The 17,631-nt window shown below is 34.6% G+C and overlaps 2 protein-coding genes across 2 annotated transcripts in view; one reads left to right on the top strand and one right to left on the bottom strand.

Annotated features, from left to right (window-relative positions):
• Nucleotides 1-17,631, top strand: part of LOC141396904 (band 7 protein AGAP004871-like) — a 41,704-nt gene that overhangs the window by 9,607 nt on the left and 14,466 nt on the right. The window lies entirely within an intron of this gene.
• LOC141398140 (uncharacterized) lies at nucleotides 75-5,710 on the bottom strand. Its single transcript, XM_073975372.1, has 2 exons — nucleotides 4,371-5,710; nucleotides 75-539 (listed from the first exon to the last, which is right to left on the bottom strand). Exons 1-2 carry the CDS (start codon nucleotides 5,694-5,696, stop codon nucleotides 75-77), a joined length of 1,791 nt encoding a protein of 596 aa, XP_073831473.1. The 5' UTR covers nucleotides 5,697-5,710.

Raw genomic sequence — 17,631 nt, 5'->3', positions numbered from 1 at the left:
ACCGTTTAAGCGAAACGGGGACTCACAGTGATGGCTGTCATAGGTTTCATTCTTATCTTAATATTTCCATTAGTCTAGGCCTCAACTTCTTCTAGAAAATCTGCATTCAGTTTAACCAACAACATATTGTTCAAAACACTCTTTGGCAAGCGGGATTTTTCTTTCGTTAAAATAGTTGCGAGAGCACTACGTGTCCTCTCAACCGATGTCTGGCTAATACACACGGACAAGACCACCTTCATAAGTACATGGATCTCGGGATCTTTAATTTGCATTTGCTGCCAATATTCTAAAATATTGGCTGAATATGGAAGTCTCGGGCCCAACGCAATAGCCTCTAATTTTTGTCGAATATCAACACGTATTTCGGCGGCTGTTGAGTTTCTTGCAATTTGTGGTATTTCAGCTTCTAAAATGTTGTAGGGATCTTCGCAACGACCAATAAGTTTGGCATTGTTTTGAGCATCATAGTCATCGGATTCAAGTCTTGTGTCCAACTCCATGGTTTTCATAAGACTTTGAATGCGCATTATATGGTCCTAGAGAAAGAAAAAGTAAAGAATGATTTAAAAAATTGCGGTATTTTGAAAAGAATATTTTCAAATATAATATAATATCAAATAAATAAAACCACGTTTTGAAACAAAATATTTTTAATTTTAAATAAAATCACGTTGCGAAAAATATTTTTAAATAAAACAGAACTTTGAATTTAAATAAATCCACGTTTGGAAAAAATATTTTTAAATAAATCCACGTTTTGAAAAAATATTTTAAAATAAATCCACGTTTTGAAAAAATATTATAAAATAAATGCACGTTTTGAAAAAATATTTTAAAATAAATCCACGTTTTGAAAAAATATTATAAAATAAATCCACGTTTGGAAAAAAATATTTTTACATAAATTCAGGTTTGAAAAATTATTTTTACATCAATTAATGTTTAAAAAATTATTTTTAAATAAATCCACGTTTGGAAAAAATATTTTTACATAAATTCATGTTTGAAAAATTATTTTTAAATAAATCCACATTTGAAAAAAAAATATTTTTAGATAAATTCATGTTTAAAAAATTATTTTTAAATAAATCCACGTTTGGAAAAAATATTTTTACATAAATTCATGTTTGAAAAAATATTTTTAAATAAATCCACGTTTGGAAAAAATATTTTTAAATAAATCCACGTTTTCAAAAAATATTTTTTCATAAATTCATGTTTGAAAAATATTTTTAAATAAATCCACCTTTTGAAAAAATATTTTAAAATGAATCCACGTTTTGAAAAAAATATTTTAAAATAAATCCACGTTTTGAAAAATGTTATAAAATAAATTCACGTTTTGAAAAAATATTTTAAAATGAATCCACGTTTTGAAAAAATATTTTAAAATAAATCCACGTTTTGAAAAATGTTATAAAATAAATCCACGTTTTGCAAAAAATTTTTTAAAATAAATAAACGTTTAGAAATAGTATTTTAAAATAAATCCACGTTTTGAAAAAATATTTTAAAATAAATCCACGTTCTGAAAAAATATGTTAAAATAAATCCACGTTTTGAAAAAATATTTTAAAATAAATAAACGTTTAGAAAAAATATTTTAAAATAAATCCACGTTTTGAAAAAAAATTTAAAATAAATCCACGTTTTGACAAAATATTTTAAAATAAATCCAAGTTTTGTAAAAAAATTTTTAAAATAAATCCACGTTTTAAAAAATATTTAAAAAAAACACGTTTTGAAAAAATATTTTTAAATAAATCCACTTTTAGAAAAATATTTTTAAACAAATCAAGTTTTTAAAAAATATATTTAAAAAATGCATGTTTTGAAAAAATATTTTTGAATAAATCCAACTTTTGAAAATAAATCCACGTTTTGAAAAAATATTTTTAAATAAATCAACGTTTTGAAAAATATTTTTAAAATAAATCCACGATTTGAAAAAATATTTAAAATAAATCCACGTTTTGAAAAAATATTTTAAAATAAATCCACGTTTTGAAAAAATATGTTAAAATAAATAAAATAAAATATTTTAAAATTTTTAAACAAATCCACGTTTTTAAAAATATATTTAAATAAATGCATGTTTTGAAAAAATATTTTTGAATAAATCCAACTTTTGAAAATAAATCCACGTTTTGAAAAAATATTTTTAAATAAATCAACGTTTTGAAAAATATTTTTAAATATATTCATTTGAAACAATATTTTTAAATATATATCCATTTGAAACAATATTTTCAAAAAAAACACGTTTTGAAAAAAATATTTTTAAATAAATCCACGTTTTGCAAAAATATTTTAATATTAATCCACGTTTTGCAAAAATATTTTAAAATAAATCCACGTTTTGAAAAAATATTTTAAAATAAATCCACGTTTTGAAAAAATATTTTAAAATAAATCCACGTTTTGAAAAAATATTTTTAAAGAAATCTACGTTTGGAAAAATATTTTTAAATAAATCCACGTTTTGAAAAATATTTTTAAATAAATTTACGTTTGGAAAAAATATTTATGAATAAATACACGTATCGAAAAAATATTTTAAAATAAATCCACGTTTGGAAAAAATATGTTTAAATAAATCCACGTTTGAAAAAAATATTTTTAAATAAGTCCACCTTTGGAATCCCCTTATGAAAAAATATTTTTAAATAAATCCACGTTTAGTAAAAATATTTTTAAATAAATTCACGTTTGGAAGAAACATTTTTAAATAAATCAAAGTTTTGAAAAATATTTTTAAATAAATTCATGTTTGGAAAAGATATTTTTAAATACATCCACTTTTTGAAAAAAATATTTGTAAATAAATTCAAGTTTGGAAAAATATTTGTAACTAAATCCACGTTTGGAAAAATATTTTCCACGTTTGGAAAAAATATTTTAAAATAAATCCACGTTTTGAAAAATATTTTAAAATAAATCCACGTTTTGAAAAAATATTTTAAAATAAATCCACGTTTTGAAAAAATATTTTAAAATAAATCCACGTTTTGAAAAAATATTTTAAAATAAATCCACGTTTTGAAAAAATATTTTAAAATAAATCCACGGTTTGAAAAAATATTTTAAAATAAATCCACGTTTTGAAAAATATTTTAAAATAAATCCACGTTTTGAAAAAATATTTTTAAATAAATCCACGGTTGGAAAAAATATTTTTAAATAAATCCACGGTTGGAAAAAATATTTTTAAATAAATCCACGTTTGGAAAAAATATTTTTAAATAAATCCACGGTTGGAAAAATATTTTTAAATAAATCCACGTTTGGAAAAAATATTTTTAAATAAATCCACGTTTGGAAAAAATATTTTTAAATAAATCTACGTTTGGAAAAAAATATTTTTAAATAAATCCACGTTTGGAAAAAATACTTTTAAATAAATCCACGTTTGGAAAAAATATTTTTAAATAAATCCACGTTCGGAAAAATATTTTTAAATAAATCCACCTTTGGAAAAAATATATTTAACTAAATCCACGTTTGGAAAAAAAAATTTTTAAGTAAATTCACGTTTGAAAAAATATTTGTAAATAAATCCACGTTTGGAATCCACGTTTGGAATCCACGTTTGAAAAAATATTTTTAAATAAATCCACGTTTGAAAAAAATATTTTTAAATAAGTCCACCTTTGGAATCCACTTATGAAAAAATATTTTTAAATAAATCCACGTTTAGTAAAAATATTTTTAAATAAATTCACGTTTGGAAGAAACATTTTTAAATAAATCCAAGTTTGGAAGAAATATTTTTAAATACATGTTTTGAAAAATATTTTTAAATAAATTCATGTTTTGAAAAATATTTTTAAATAAATTCATGTTTGGAAAAAATATTTGTAACTAAATCCACGTTTGGAAAAATATTTTCCACGTTTTGAAAAAATATTTTTAAATAAATCCACGTTTTGAAAAAATATTTTAAAATAAATCCACGTTTTGAAAAAATATTTTAAAATAAATCCACGTTTTGAAAAAATATTTTAAAATAAATCCACGTTTTGAAAAATATTTTTAAATAAATCCACGTTTGAATAAAATATTTTTAAATAAATCCACGTTTGAATAAAATATTTTTAAATAAATCCACGTTTGAATAAAATATTTTTAAATAAATCCACGTTTGAATAAAATATTTTTAAATAAATCCACATTTGGAAAAATATATTTAAATAAATCCACGTTTAGAGAACATATTTTTAAATAAATCCAAGTTTGGAAAAAATATTTTTCAATAAATCCACGTTTGGAAAAATATTTTAAAATAAATTCACGTTTATAAAATATATTTTTAAATAAATCCAAGTTTTGAAAAAATGTTTTTTCTATTCTATCGAAATTCCACTCACCACTGCCTGCTTCCTCCTTTCCTCACTAAAATACGGCGAGTCTAAGTGATTAAATCTGGGATCAAAATAAAGAGCCGCATTAAAGGCCTCATTGTCGAGAAGACTTTGCTTGACCTCCAATACAGCCTCCAGCAAATGCATGGCATATTCATTGTCGGACATTTGTTTCAGCTTGGCTTCACAAACCAACCAATCGCGATAGAAATCTCCCACAATATATTGTGCCTCGTGTTGATGTTGCAACCATTCCGTCAAAGGTTTGTGGGTATCCATAAACGACTCCAACCAATCCATTTTACCACGATAGTCTGTATCAATTTCTCCATTTTCAATGAAATCTTTAAGGGATGCCATCATGTCAAAGGTGGATTGCCAACGGCCGTTGTTATCCAAGCTGGGTAGGAAAATGTGATTAATGTCCTGCTGACGTATCTCTTGAATAACGCTGCGACATTCGTTGAGATCGCATTCAATGGTGGTGAAAAATAAACGGGCCGCCAGTTCTATAATGTAGCAACCAGAATAAACCACAGATACGAAGGGTTTGAATGCCATATCCACATCAGATGAATCCTCCATGTCGTTGATGTTTTCATTGCATAGCTCCTCAAGATCTTGTTGTATCAACTGCAAGGCTTTTAGCGTCTTGCCACGACCATCACAGGTAAGGGCATACAATTGCCGCATATCAATTCCATACTCTTTCAGAGAAATCAAAATTGCCTCTTTCATAAATCTATGATTGCGATATTGACGTTTCTTAAGTTGCACCGCTCCAATGCTGTGCGACACCAACTTATAATTTTCCACATATTGTATGTGTATACCCATTACACTCTTTGCCTGGCTGCCGCTACCGACCACATCCACCTTAAGACTTAACAATTTTTTGTGAAATTTTCCCTGCATATGGGACTTGACACGCAGCGCCCAAAAGTCCAGACCATCGAGTATATTTTTACTATTCAACTGCAGAGAATATTCCTCCTGGTAGGGTTCTATGATTTTCCTAAAATACTGCTCATCATCGAAGATCTTTAGCGGAAGATTTTTCACCGTAATCAGGCCCACACAACATTTTACAAATCTGTTTTTAGATAATCTCAATATTTGATCATCTTTGGAACGTGTCAAGGTATTAATGTGAACCTTGGCCGTTGGCAAATAGTCACGGGTAAATTTGATGTTATGCATTGTCTCATAGTGACGTTTGATGTTACCGATTATCAGACCACACAATTCCCGGTGACACAGCAGACAAGTGGATTTGTTCGTGTCCTTATTGTAACTCACATAGTTTTCCTTTTTAAATAAAGTCGGACGCATTGCTGCTGTGAAGATTTTTCGCGTTGGGCACCGTTTTACGACTGAAACAACCCTTGGTCATGATGCTGGGATTTCGATGCAAACAATTCGCAATAAATTTGTGGCAATATCACTCAATGTCGTTTCACTCAATTGTGAGTTGAATTCATCTAAGGGAAAGAAAGTTTTTGGCCAATGAGCGTAACGTAAAAATGAATTGTTAGTGAATTTATTGCGAGAGGATAAAGGGAAGTTAAACGAAATGTTTTTTAACTCCACCTCTTGTCAAAATGGAAGGAAGGAAGGAAAGAATACGTTAAAGTCGAAATTGTTTAAAAGTTTTCAATAGAACAGTAACATACATTAAATTATGTTAAAAGTGAACCGAAGTTGGGTCTAAAATCTCGCATTCGATATCAAGTTTCTTTTGATAGAAATGTCATTTACATGAAACATCTCTAAAAGACCTTCTAAATGAAAACGACTTAAAACTTTTTATAGGCAGAAACCTAATGAGAAATTTGTATTTGTTTCCTTGTTTAGTCGGCACGGAACTGCTCGTCATCAAAATACGAGAATAGCCCGCAGTGCCCCAAATAGCATTACAACGGTAGTTGCTGTTCCAATCCTTGAAAATGTATCGTTTATAGTGTATAGTGGATTCTATGAGCCGAAAGAATATCATAATCGCGGCAGTGCAGGAAACCAAGCTTAACAACAACTGCAGCTTACAGCGTTGTGATGGTTGCAGCATACTGGGGAACGATGGCTCCAGAAGTGGAGGACGAGCTTTCATATTGCACCAGTCAGTTCAATACAGACTTATCTCGCTTGTGGCCGGCTCAATGTGTTGGGGGTACCAGTGAGGCGTGGAAGTGTTGAGGTCGAATGCTTAAATATCTGAACTGCAGCTTATAGGCGCAACATTAGCCCGCTTTCGGAAGGTCATAACCGACTGTTCTAAGGGGACTTTAATGAAAATTATGATTTCCGGCATTCGGTCGTAGGTAAAGACCAGATGGGTATGGCGGAGAGTACCACTGTAAATAAGGATCCGATATAAAGTAAAGACACAAACGTCTTTTATTGTTGAATGCTAAACATGCACTATTTATTAAAAGTAAAAATGTTCTTAATAACTAAATACAAAAATATTACTTAACCTACTTAAACTAGTGTGTAGAAAAGAGAAAGTGAGAGCGCACATATGTGTACGAACGCATCTGCCATACAATCTTATGGAGAGGTCGTAAAATACTCTTATCTTACATGCGCATACATGTAGCAAGCAACCACATGGTTATTAGACTGCTCATAGATTGCCTGTACCAATCTATTTCAGACATACCACATGTGGGAATGGAAATTCTTATCTCCTTTCTACTAACGACCTCCCACGATAAGGAGGTCTGCTTGCCACATGTTTACCCTTTTCCAGTGGACTGTATTTAAACTAGATCCCTATTTAACAAAATGATCTCTAATCTACACATGCAACCCTCACCAAGACATTCACTATCTTTATTACAAAACAAATATGTTCACGTGAACAACCACAGTTTGCCAGACCTGGCAATCTGTCGTTTCTTTTTGGTCAGACCATCTCCCCATAATTGCCTCCATCAGCAGTACGCCCGATTTTATCACATCGCACTATCACCAATCATGGAAAAGCTAACTAGCCTAGATTCAGAGACTTCATCAATCACCACTTTAGAGTACCTGTACCTGCTGGTCGAATACCCAAGAAGAACAAACTTCTCAGCAGTGGCGACACAACTAACAAGTGAACGTGATTAGCTTCACCGAGCCAACCCAAGTGACCAAAGATTTAGGGAACTGACTCTGAAACATATTGGTCGGTGAGACCAAGAATAAGTGGCTAGATCATCTGAAAGTTTGCAACACTGATGGTGGAATGTGTATAGTGTGCGCAACGGTTAAGTCACTCTCGTACCCTCAAATGAGGGATGATAGGAATTCCTATACGGACTTTGTTTGCTCTAACTATATACACGGTGCTCTTGAATCAAGTTTAAATGGAAGGTGCTTACACCTGAGAAGTTTTTGCGGATTCTGAAACTACAATGTTCATAGATGAGAAAAATCAAAAAAATCGCCGGAGCGCTTTTTAAATAAAACGCGATTTAAGTTGACATTTTTAGGGGTTGTTTAGGTTTTTACGATTTTGCTTAGAAACCGCAAGTCTTATCAAAATGAAACTGAAAAAAATGTTGTAGCTATCAAAATTCTCTACAAGATTGACCTTTACGGTGTTTTCGTAGGTTTTACCATTTTTGAGATATTGAAGTTCAAATTGGGATAATGCACTGACTCTATCGCCCCCTTATAAAACAATGTCATGAAGGGTGCGCCTTAACTAACTTTTAATGAAAACCGCTTACACAGGGGAAGTTTTTTGTGAATTCTGAAACAGCAATGTTCATACTTGAGAAAAAATCTAAAAACAAGAAAAAATCGCTGTAGGGATTTTTAAATAAATCGCTGTCAAAATTCAAATTTTTAGGTGTTTTTTAGGTTTTCACGATTTTGCTTGGAAACCGCAAGTCCAATCGAAATGGAGTTAAAGAAAATGTTGTAGCTGTGAAAATTCTCTACAGGATTGATGTTTATGATTTGTTCTCAGGCTGTACCATTTTTGAGATAAAGAAACTCAGTTTACATTTTTAGGTTTTTTTTGTTAGGGTTTCGCTATTTTGCTTGAATACGGCAAGTGTTATCGGCATGGGACCTGAGAAAATCTTATAGCTGTGAAAATTCTCTACAAGAAAATTCTCTATGTAATTTTTCCTAGGTTGTACCATTTTTTTTAGATATATAAGTTTAAGTTGGGAAATTGCAGTCATGACATTGTTTTATAAGGAGACGACACAGAATTGAATTGAATTTGAATTGTCCCAATTTCAACTTCTATATCTCAAAAGTTGTAAAACCTACGAAAATATCATTCAGGTCAATCTTGTAGAGAATTTTGATAGCTACAACATTTTCTTGATTCCGATTTTGAAAGGACTTGCGGTTTCCAAGCAAAATCGCAAAAACCTAAACAACCCCTAAAAATGTCAACTTGAATTGCGATTTATTTCAAAAGCGCTCCGGCGATTATTTTTTGGTTTTTGATTTTTCTCATCTATGAACATTGTAGTTTCAGAATCCGCAAAAACTTCCCAGGTGTAAGCACCTTCCATTTAAATTTGACTCAAGAGCACCGTGAATACGTTTGGAAAAGTGTCATCTCTTCAACACTTTTGAGATTCCCTTCAATTCTTTATATCGGAGTCGTCCAGCATCCATATGATCGCCCAAATATGGACTTGTGGAGGTATTTCCCCGTATGGAATAATTGACGTTTACAAAAGCAACACCAAAACTCTTCTGATTAAGTCTCCGAGTGATATATGTAGAAATTACGTGCAGTTCTGCTGTTGCACAGCTTGCGGAAACCCTGATTGGGTGCCATTCATTTTTTCTAGCCATACTCGAAGTCAGACTTTGAAAATGCCATATTAAAATTGTTTAGTTTGTTAGAGCGGAGTTAAAGGAGAGAGAATATCTCTGCTGAACCATTAACTCAATGGCGCCCAATTATAAGCACCGTGGTTATAAATATTGCCAAGCTTCTGATTGGAAATTGGATTATAAAAATTATTTCTCTCATATAAGGCAGCGCAAAGTGAACAACAGATTTGAGAGACTTTGCCATACTTTGGCGTTGTTATTGTTAAACGGGTATTCTCGAAACGTGATGTACTAAGTTCAGTCACTCTCGAACCCTGGAAAGAAGGTAGATATGACATCAGTCAAGTTTGGCGACGTTTGGATTACTGCTTTGAATCAGTGCGCAAGTTATTTTAATCGATTTGTCGAGCACTCCAAAGTACAACGTCATATTAGATCTCTTCCCACCGAGGATATACCACCACAATTGATAATAGATGATTTTTGCAAATACATTAGGAACGCTAAATCGTCAACAGCGTTGGGCGCTAACGGAATCTCTATTGTAATGCTGAAACAGCAGGGTGAGCCGGGATTTGGCCATACACATTTGAGGGGGTAGTTCCGCTACTGAAGCCATGTCGTCGCCCGTGGTAATGATGATGCCACCAAAGGTGAATCCAAGAGACTGATTTCGCTTTTGTCGCCCGTAGCAAAGCGTGTTGGGACTTGACTACTGGAGAGGAGTCAATGATGGGTCATCATGGGTTTTGGGTTTTGTAGGCAGCACACTTCATTTTCTCTCATATTTCTTAAAGATTCAAGTCGAAAAAGTCTTGCAATAAGAAAGCGTTGGTGGTGCTCGGCTTATGAAGAGTCTTTGCAACAGTGAAGCACCGCGCACAATTTTAGGACATCGAGCAGACTACCTTCCGGCCAGGCTTGGAAAATCAATTACCAGTCGTATATAAAATTCAGGAGCAAGAAGTTGAAACCCCATAAATTGAAAAAGGCATTTCTCCAAGGTATGGTGATATGTTCGGAACTGTATTCCACTGCTCCAGAGGCATTTAAATCCTTACGTATAAGAATAACCCTTACTCCGGTCGCCAGACGTACGCGGAAGTAAGGAACAAGAAGTCAAAACCCCGTAAAGTGAAACAGGACGATCTCTAAGGTGAGCTGGTATATCCTTCCCTATATTGCCTTCCCCACGTATGCAGATGACTGTACGATCTTGGCGTCGGGTATCTTCCCTAATGTCATTTGTAAGAGGCTAAACTTATATTTAACCATCCAAATCTGTGGCTACTCAGTTCACAACACACAGTGTCACGACCGTGGCCAAAAATGGTAAAAACTAAATACTTTGTTGAACAAATTTATTGATGAGGAGTGATAGAAAACATATTAATTAAGAAGAATCTGAATTTTGGTACTGATACGTGAAGTAGTTTTTGCTATATGAGGATTTAAATCCGACAATTTTAGTTAATACGTATTTTTGTGTTTTTTTTTCTAAAATTAATAAATTATATTATGCGTTAATATTTAAAATTTAAAAGTAACGGTCGCTGCAAAAGTGGTTTCTAAGTTCTCTTGGGATGTAATAAACTTGGCTACACTTTTGTTTGCATGTAAATATTAATCATATGGTGTTTACATTTACCCAAACATGTATTACTAAGTTTATTAATTTTCTGAAGTAAATTTTAAATTGAGTGGAGTGGGGAAAAAATTGTATAAAAGTGTATATCGATATTTTTTGCTGTATGAGTAGTAAAAAGTGAGTACTTCAAATATATAAAGGTCCCAGCTGCAGAGGTTTGCAGACGAATGTGTCATTTCTCTTTTTCAGCAACAACCTCACTGAGAGGATACCTCCTTTTTTAACAAATAGTTTTGTGGTGTTGGCTATAGCGCGAAAACGAATGAACCGATCATCATATATTTTTGTGGGCTTATTAAGTACCTAATAATCTTGCTTTAAAAGGAGAGAATTTTAAAAATATCAATTTTTTAAAAAAAAATTGTGGACAGCGAAAATCAAAATTCGATTTTTTACAAAAAATTGACCGTTTTTTGACCACTAATCGGTGAAAAAATTTTTTAAAGGAAATTTCTCATATATAAAGACAAGAGTTTGATATATTCAATATGCTCACAAACAATATAAAGACTAAACACCAAATTTCAGTCATATCGGGTGGATATTGAGGCCACAACACTCAAAATACCGAAAATGAGGAGGCACGGTTCTATGGGGGCTATAGGAAGACGAGGACCTATTCCGACATATTTTTGGTGGAAGGTTATAAGTCCCCCAACGGAGACTTAATACCAATTTTCAGTCATTTCGGTGAGATAATCAGGCTAAAACCTCCAAAATACCGAAAATCGGGAGGTACCGTCCTATGAGGGCTATATGAAGGCGTGGACCTATGCAGACAAATTTCAAGGTGAAGGTATAATACCCCCTACGAAGACTAAATACCAAATTTCAGCAATTTCGGTGTAATAATGAGGCTAAAATCTTCAAAATACCGATAATCGGGAGGTACCGTTGTATGGGGGCTATATCAAAACGTGGACCTAAGCCCACAATTCTCTGTTGGAACGTTTGATACCTCTGCCGAAGACTAACCACAAAATTTGAATACTTTCGGTTGATCATTGTGTCTAAAACATTCAAAATACCGAAAATCGGGAGGTACGGTTCTATGGGGGCTATATCAAAACGTGGACCGACCAACCCAATTTTTTGTCCTGAAGATTATAAGTTAATAATAGGTACGTGTACCAAAATTGAAGCAGCTACGACAACTCCTTCTATTTTTGGCCACAGTTAATATGAACTCGCGACATTGTGCAACACGGTCTGCGTAAATAAACAGATAACTGAATGTCCTGATCGATGACAACTGAATTCCGACCACTAACTACTCCAAGTTTGTAGGGGTCATATTCAACAGTATATTCATGTCATTCGCGCATGTCACACCCAGGTGGAATAATATTCACCCTGAGAACTGCAAGATGAGGAGACGAAAACTTTTTCAGTACGGCAACACAATGTCATGCTCTAGTTGTAGTACTTGCACGTTTGTTACCGTGAGAGTCATTCTAATCATCGAATGGTTAATGGGATACGGGTATGTCAGGAGGTATCTATCTTCATGATCTAGAGAGGGAGGTCCAACCTTACTAGAGAGAACCTCCAGACCTGTAGTGCGATTCTCTAACTAATTTTTCGAGTTACCGACAGAAATCGGTAACATTAAAACAAAAAATTATGAATGAAAAGTTCAAATAAAAGTTGACAACACTGTTGCTATCGGTTGAACTTTACGACTACATTTTATTGGTAGCTAACTTACCGAACAATATCGTTAATTACCGAAATTATAAGCATTTTAATTTTACCGACATTTGTCGGTAACTCAAAAAATGAGTTAGGGAATCGCACTACTGCAAGTAGGTGGGTTTAGATAGCATTCGCAGATGCCATAAACAATGATTGTGTGTATGCGGTTTTCGGAAAAAAATACGTTCGGCATGGTGCAGTCGCCTATATTTTTATAGGGCAAGGATTTATGACACGGTGTAAAACATCTGCCCAGCATGCAGTATAGGTCTGCACGACACACTACACCTTTTCAACTGCCAAAACTACTCAACAAACTTCAGTAGATTTATGGTTTCAACCCATTAATGGAGGCACTTTCAAATACCAGGAGATAAAATTAAATCCAGATAAGGCAGGAAAACGAATCCACAAATATATGATGTTGCAACAACAACATTCTTATAGTTATGGGTGACATAATGAACCGTCATGGACTGAGATTATCACTTTTCAGCGAATCATTTACTAAGATATGTACTAAAAATAAACTATGTATAGGCGGAACTATCTTCCCACACAAACGAGTACACACAAAGGTTCATCGACAAATTCACTGGATCATTACGATCATCACGTTTAGATATAAACTAGTTCCACGTCTATTGTCGGACTGTGTGCACCTGCTTTCACATATACTTTTTGAACAAAAAAAAACTTTCAAAGTTTGTCCTGTCAATAAAATCGTCTATACAATATACATACATATGCGGCTAACATCCCAGCAAATCAGTCGTATCGACATTGTAACCAAATCGGAACAAAATTCGGACGCTACTACGTCCGATGTCGGATCCGATATCGTAACGATATCATAGCGAAAGTTGTATGAAGTAGCTGACATAATTTCGGAGCGAAATCGGATCGATTTCGGAACGAAAGCTGTAGAAACTCCTTGGGAAATTCGAAAGGGAAATTTATTCCCGACATTCGCTCCGAAAATCGGAACGAAATCGGTACAAAATCTGAACTATTTCATTTAGAAATCGGTACGACATCGGAACGAAATCTGACCGATTTTGCTTGCGAAATTGTTCAGACGTGTCGAACATCCGACATTTGGTTTGCTTGTATATCATCCTGTAATTTACAAATAAAACCTTGTGGGCGTTTTCAAAATCAACCTGCTTCACGTAACTACCAACCTCCTCAATTTTCTAAATATTCAAATATGTATTGGAATAATTTAATCTGATTTTTAACAAAAGAATAACAGATGTAAAAGGCGTCAAAAAGGTTTCATCACAAGTAAACGGATAATTATGACAAGCCGCATACATCAGCAGCGACAGCAGGAGGCTTTTTTAGACAGCCCACAGTTTACATTTGTCACAATAAGGGTTGGTCCAGCATCAGTCAGCCAGCCATTCACTTCTATTGTGTGCTATGTCTGGTATGGTCTATTGGTAGCGAATGACAAATTAGCAGCAAGTAATGCGCTCAATGTGAATGTGCTTTAGGAAATCCCACAACACCATTCTCATCTTGCAATTCCCCTGAGAGTAGAGCTTAGTTGGGAAACAGGAAAATTATTTTCTTCTTTTAAGACAATTCAATTGCATGGTTTGTCAAATGATTTTCCAACTTTGATGTTGCCATGGTAAAAGGGATGTTCTCAGTACGTGATGACTGAAACGATATTGGTTTCAATGAATGAATGAGCCTCATGAATTTATCGAATGATTTTGAGGGCAATGCGAAAACGTTTGGATAAGTTTAGTTTTATTATCACACTTGGTTCATAAGAAGTATAATTAGATCTAGTTAGATAGTGTCCTAGAAGCGGGTGCAACATTCGTTAAACAGCCCTTTGACGATAAAAACGAAATTTACATTATAGAGCTGCAAATAATATCGACATAAATCTGCTACTCACCTCTTCTGAGATGTTCTGGAATGCATCTAGATTCCTTAAAGATTTAAGTAGGAATTCCTAATGAAAAAAAATTAAATGGCGCCCAATTAAAATCTCACGAACAAGTTGAGCCAAAGTGTATGTATATGCCGCTGGACATGGTAAATAGTGTGCATTTGTAGTTGTTGTTGCAAATATAATAATTTTCTGCTCCAGATCTGAGTATGTGGATGCGTCTTAACTACTAAGCTACAGAAATTAGTTGAGTAGGTTTGGCAGGGCAGTTGAAAAGGTGGAGGGTGTCGTGCGGGCCTGTACCGCATGCAGGGCAGATGTTTTGCACTGTGTTATCAATCCATGCCCTTAAAGAATTGAAACGGCTGGATCATCACGAACGTAGTAGAGCCAAAAGTACTCTGATTTATCGTGGCAATTGACGTTCTTTAGCTGCGATAGGTGAGGGATGTACTCCGAGGACCGCATTCATACAACAGTTGTTTAAGGGATGTGCGACTGAATCTGTGTGAATGGTATTCAAATCTGCTTTGCAGGTTCTTTTGTGTACAGAAAAAAATCAAATGGCGCCCAATTAAAGTCTCACAAGGTAGATGGGGCATACATTTTCATTCCACTGGACATAGTAAATAGTGGGTGTTTGTTGTTGTAACATCAAATGTTAATTTTCCATCTTAAATTGCCTCTATCTTCAGGTCTATGAATGTTTCTGCTTGGATGGGTTGTAACCACAAAGCTACTAGAGGTAGTTAAGTAGAGTTCGCAGGACACTTGAAAAGGTGCAGTGTGTCGTGCTGGCCTGTGCCGCATGCTGGGTGTCATCAATCTGGGGTGCCCGTCTCCACACGCATGTCCACGTTCGATTACCATGCCAAACAATATTAAATTTTCAGCGGACGCAAATATACCCTTCAGTGTAATGTTGGGGATATTTCCTGAGTATTTAACTATGTAAAACTTCTATAAAAAGTGGTATTTTTATACACGCCGTTCGGACTCTGATATAAAAAGTAGGTCCCATATTAGAAACATAATATTGATATGGGAGAACTCTCTCTTGTCCCTATGTGGAGGATATTTTCATATTCCTCGCGTGGAAAGATCAGTCAAATAGGAGTTCAGTTTTTTAGAAATAACAACTGGGAAGGTACCCGACGACATGATCGTACATTCATCCTCATATGTAACCACCTCAATGTCATATGGAAGGAGATGAGTACAGGAAAGATAGATGCTTAACAGTTCCGAAGATATCAACCCACCTTGGAGAACTCCATATTTCACTCTATGGGTGGTTCCTCCTCGTTGTAAATTGCGATGTTTCCTCTGCGGCAGGAAGAAAGTTTTTAATGTTAACTAGTACTTCTTGTTGCCCTTTCACTCGCGGGGTGCTCAACAAATTGTCGGCTAAAATATCTTAAGCAACTTTTCGCATCAGTCAGCGTAACATCGCCAAATGTTCGCTTCGTTGTAAATTGCGATGTTTCCTCTGCGGCAGGAAGAAAGTATTTAATGTGAACTAGTACTTCTTGTCGACTAAAATAAGTTGCGCAACTTTTTGGATCAGTCAGTGACTGAGGTCCTATTTTACATCTTTTTAGAGTTCAAGAATGACTGAACTTAACGTTTCTAGAATAACCGTTTAGCAATAACAACGCCAAAGCCTAGCAATATAAGTACGAGTATATCAGATCCATAACTCACTTTTCGCGGCTTTATGTGAGAGAAATGATATTTATAATTCAATTCGGAATCAGAAACTTGGAAATATGTATACCCACGGAGCTTATAATTGTTGGCCACTGTGCTCATGGACAAAGTGGATAGGAAAGAGCTTCTTCGCCTTCCCCTTACTTACTTACTTATTTAGTTGGCCCATTACAGAACATTTGTTCCATAGACCGAACTAAGAAAAGATCTCCATTCCTCTCTGTTTTTCGCTTGACTTTTTGGAATACCGCGCCTTTTCATTTCTTCATCCACTTGTATGCTCCATCGAAGCTTAGGCCTGCCGTGTCTGCGTGCACCGCCATGAGGCATGTATTCATATGCATTTTTAGCGGGTACATCATCGCTCATTCTTATGATATGGCCTAGCCAACGCAATCGTTGCATCTCGATACGTTGAACTATATTCATGTCTTTGTATAGCTTATATAGCTCGTGGTTCATACGACGTCGATATTCACCGTCAACGCAAATCGGCCCGTAGATACTTACTTACACCATAGTAGCATCTGTTGGCCAATACAATTCTTCTTCTTATTTCACAACTGATGTTGTTTTTTGTGTTTATGGCAGTGCCGAGGTAGACGAAGTCTTTAACTACCTCAAAATTGTAGGTGCCAACTTACACAGTTGGTCCGAGCTCCATGGACGCTTTGCGCGTCGACACCATCAATTTGGTCTTTTCGCCGTTTACCGCCAGACCCACTTTCGCAGATTCTGCTTCGACCCTCCTAAAGGTATCAGTTACTTCCTTTACTGATCGTCCCATGATGTCTGTGTCATCAGCATAAGCAAGCAACACTATCTTATAGGCAATAGGGAGAAGACTTATGCCCCTATAGTTGGAGCATACAGCCTTATCTCCTTTCTTGTGGACGGGACATTGGATGCTTAGGTTCCAATCGTCGGGTACGCGTTCTTCCTGCCAGATGGTGCTAACTAGCTGATGCATACACCTTATCAGCGCGTCGCCTCCGGTTTTTAACAGCTCGGCTGGTAAGCCATCGGCTCCTGCTGCTTTATTATTCTTCAGCCGGTTGATTGCTTTTTTAACCTCATCTTGGCCGGGCGGCGTACATTCGATACCATCTTCTGGGATTGGATCTGTGGTGTCATCGTCTTCGCTACTATTGGATACCAGCAGATTGGAGAAATGTTCCTTCCATATCCTGAGCACGCTATCTGTATCTGTTACCAGATTACCTTGCTGGTCTCTACAGGAGGATGTGCCTGTACCAAAGCCATCTGTTTGATGTTTCACTCTTTGGTAGAATCTCGATTTTTTTCACACTCCCGCTTTTCCATTTCTCTGTTTTTCTTGCGGAAAAGACGTTTCTCTTCTCTCCTTTTCTCCCTGTATTTCTCTCGTGCGCTACACGTTGCTACGGATTGTAAAGTAGCCTTATATGCCGCATTTTTCTCTTCGGTGGCAGCACGACTCTCCTCATCATATCATGGATTCCTTGGTGGAGGCCTCTGGTATCCAAGTATGGATT

Source organism: Musca autumnalis, unplaced genomic scaffold, assembly GCF_047663935.1.
Source record: "Musca autumnalis isolate F117 unplaced genomic scaffold, ASM4766393v1 scaffold_3, whole genome shotgun sequence".
NCBI lineage: Eukaryota > Metazoa > Arthropoda > Insecta > Diptera > Muscidae > Musca > Musca autumnalis.
This window is presented reverse-complemented; position numbering and strand designations above follow the sequence as displayed.

Coding starts and splice junctions, on each gene's coding strand:
- LOC141398140 (XM_073975372.1), bottom strand. CDS start 5,696: ATGCGTCCGACTTTATTTAAAAAGGAAAACTATGTGAGTTACAATAAG. Junction 540..4,370: donor AAAGGAGGAAGCAGGCAGTG/GTGAGTGGAATT, acceptor TTCTTTCTCTAG/GACCATATAATGCGCATTCA.